We start from the raw sequence: 2999 nt of genomic DNA on the forward strand, positions 1-2999 counted from the left end.
CCTTTTCAGAGAAAAGAACTTCTGTGATATATGCCTCTTAACATAGATCTTACATGAATAGGCCAAAAAACTCAGTTTTGTCAAGCTAATAATTGAATTTTAACCAACAAAACCAGCCAGCTTGCTATAGAATTATTTTAATAAGGCATACACTATATGCTTTTCATTCCTGTATATTTTTATACATTTGCAGATATCATACATGGAATTTTATATTCTTCCTATTCAGTTAACATTCTGTGTATTTCTTCTCTTTTCTATATGATTCAAAAAACGTTATTCTCCACCCCTCTTCTATCCTATTTTTAGTTTTTACATCAGCTCTCCCCTCCCGCTTCTGTCTCCAATGTCCTTTTTACCACACTATGCCTTTGCCTACTCATAGCTTAGCTTATTCATGAAAATATGTGGCTTTTGTTTTCTATTCTGAGTTACTTTACAAGTCTTGCAATTCTTTTTTTTTTTTTTTTCACTACAAAGTCCTTTATTAACAAGGCAATGAAAACAGAAGAGAGAGAGAGAGATGTCAAAATACTTTTCTTGGAGGCCCCAGGAGGGAGAGGCACTGTCAGGACTCACCTGGCCAGGGAAGGTGACCCCACCAGAGGCAGAATGGAGGTCAGAGTCCCGTCCAGGGGACAGCTGGCCCAGGAAGCCTGGGGGGAATGGCTCCGGCCTCAGGCAGGGACTGTGCAAACCCTGAGGCCGTGCAGGGAGTGATGGGTTGGGGGCTTAAGCCCCGAGCACGGTGTTCCCCTGCCTGGCAGACCTAATCAGGCGAGCAGCTGCCCACTCCATCAGCGAGTACACACAGGTGTCCACATAAGAACTGGTGCCTGCACACAGCTTACATACAGAGAGCAGAATGAGGGTCCCCCGGCAGGAATGGGGGCTCATTCCAGAGGAAATAGCTGAGAGGAGTCTTTGGAAGCCTGGATCGAGGGGAGAACGGGGAGGCTGCTCTGTTCCCCACCAGTCTCAGGAAGCCAGGCCTTCCTGCCGCCGCTGGAGGACCTCTATGGCGCTGCCGATACCATCCTCGGGCACCAGGGCATGGTCAAAGTTGAAGGTGCTGATGTAGTAGGCGGAGATGTCAGCAGCAGCCTGGGGAACCGCAATCTGTGCCACGATGCCGCATTCATCGAAACTCAGGGTCCGTCCACCGATGCGCACCATCCTCCACAGCACCCCTGAGGAGCTGGTCAGCAGGAGGTCACTGGGGAACTGTTTCTGTGTCTCAGCATCCATGACAATGGAGATATAACCCTCGATGAGGGAGAAGGCAAAGAACGTGATGGAGCTGGATTCAGGACCGCTAGAGGCTGCCTCCTTGGGAGTGCTGTGCGAGTAGCAGAGGACATCTATGAGGGTGGTGGCGATGGCTGGCAGCATCTCAGGGTCCAGTGTGAGGACACAGAAGCGGTTCTGTGGGCTCTGGATGGGATGCACTGTGGGGCTGGGTCCATGCTGAGGGCGGGGAAAGCCGTTGCTGGAATCGTCCCTGGCCACAGGCATCGGCTCTCCGCCCACTTCCCGGTAAGTGTCAAACTCCTGGGCTAGCGTGTGGATCACCACGGACAGGTCCTGCTCCCGCACCAGGGTGAAGTCAGTCTGGTAAGTGGACAGCATTAGCACAGACACGTGGTGCTCGGCCAGTGGAGCGATGACCGAGCGGGCGATCTTGGTGACCCCAGCAGCCTGTACTGCTGCACCGCTGTGAGACGACACGTTCAGCACCAGCCATGTGGCCTCAGCTACTTGCAGGGACTCAGATGGGGGCAGCCCTTTAAAGCCCTCCTCGTCCACCATCAGGGTGTAATCCTCAGGGGTCTCGGTCAGGCTGAAGAACGTGCACCTGCTGCGGCGGGGCAGGAAGAGCAGCTTGATGAGTGGGTGGGTGTAGAGCCAGAGACCGGGACTGGCGATGCTCAGCACCTGCACCCGGTGCTCTAGGACGTGCAGCTCCATCGCGGCCCGTGCAGACCTGACCCCACCACCAACTAGACCCAGGCTGCGAGGCAGGCAATTCTTTTGTTAAATTATAGCTTAGTATTTTATTCTTTTTGACATCATTCGAAATGGAATTGTATATGTATGTTTTACTTCAGTAGCATTAGGGGTAGAAGAGGATTTTGGTTACATGGATGAATTGTGTAGTGGTGAAGTCTGAGATTTTAGTGCACCCACCCCCTAAGGAGTGTACATTGTACCCAATATGTAGTTTTTTTTTTTTATCCCTTCCCCTTTTGAGCCTCCAATGTTCATTTTACCATTCTGTGTGCTTTTGCCTACCCATAGCTTAGTTTGTAAGTGAGAACATATGGTATTTGGTTTTCCATTCCTAAGTTACTTCACACTGTTTTCTTAATTTCATTCACTGAATGTTCATTGCTAATATATATAAACAAAATTAATTTTAAATATTGATTTTTATCCTTCAAACTTGCTGAACTCATTAATTCTAATAGTTTTCTGGGGTGTTCTTTTGAATTATCTGTATACAAAACTCAGGTCATGTATAAGTAGAGACAGTTTTACTTCTTTTTCAATCTGGATATCTTTGTTACTTTTATTTGACTCTCAGCTGGCCCATCTCTAGGAGAGAAATTTTATTGTAAATTTTTTATTAGAGAGATATACTGTATATATTTTGCAATAGTATTTTTGAACTAATTACTCTTATAGACGTCTGTATATTTTCTACTTCTTTGTAGATTTCTTCTTGACTTACGGCAAATGAAACATACGTTTATTAATTTCCATTTTTTTCTAGATATTTTTGATGTTGTTTTTATTTTTCTCCAGATTAATGGTTTCCTTGTTAGAAAATATCTGTAGATCTTCTATCATTTGAAATTTGTAGAGACTTTATTTATACTTCAGTGTATGCTTCTTTTTTAATAAATATTCTGTACGTGCCTGAAAATGATGTGCATTTTGGCAGCATTTGATTGAATGACAGTTTTATGAGGTTCAAATCTTCTAAATCCTCACATAGC

The 2999-nt window shown here is 45.8% G+C and overlaps 1 protein-coding gene across 1 annotated transcript; it reads right to left on the bottom strand.

The window, feature by feature from the left end:
* Positions 1-460: 460 nt before the first annotated feature.
* Positions 461-2018, bottom strand: LOC108317003 (cytosolic arginine sensor for mTORC1 subunit 1-like). Its single transcript, XM_037745233.1, has one exon. The coding sequence runs from the start codon at positions 1966-1968 to the stop codon at positions 979-981; it is 990 nt and encodes a 329-aa protein (XP_037601161.1). The 5' UTR covers positions 1969-2018; the 3' UTR covers positions 461-978.
* Positions 2019-2999: the final 981 nt, after the last annotated feature.

Source organism: Cebus imitator, unplaced genomic scaffold (assembly GCF_001604975.1).
Source record: "Cebus imitator isolate Cc_AM_T3 unplaced genomic scaffold, Cebus_imitator-1.0 Scaffold196, whole genome shotgun sequence".
Taxonomy (NCBI): Eukaryota; Metazoa; Chordata; class Mammalia; order Primates; family Cebidae; genus Cebus; species Cebus imitator.

Coding starts and splice junctions, on each gene's coding strand:
- LOC108317003 (XM_037745233.1), bottom strand. CDS start 1,968: ATGGAGCTGCACGTCCTAGAGCACCGGGTGCAGGTGCTGAGCATCGCC.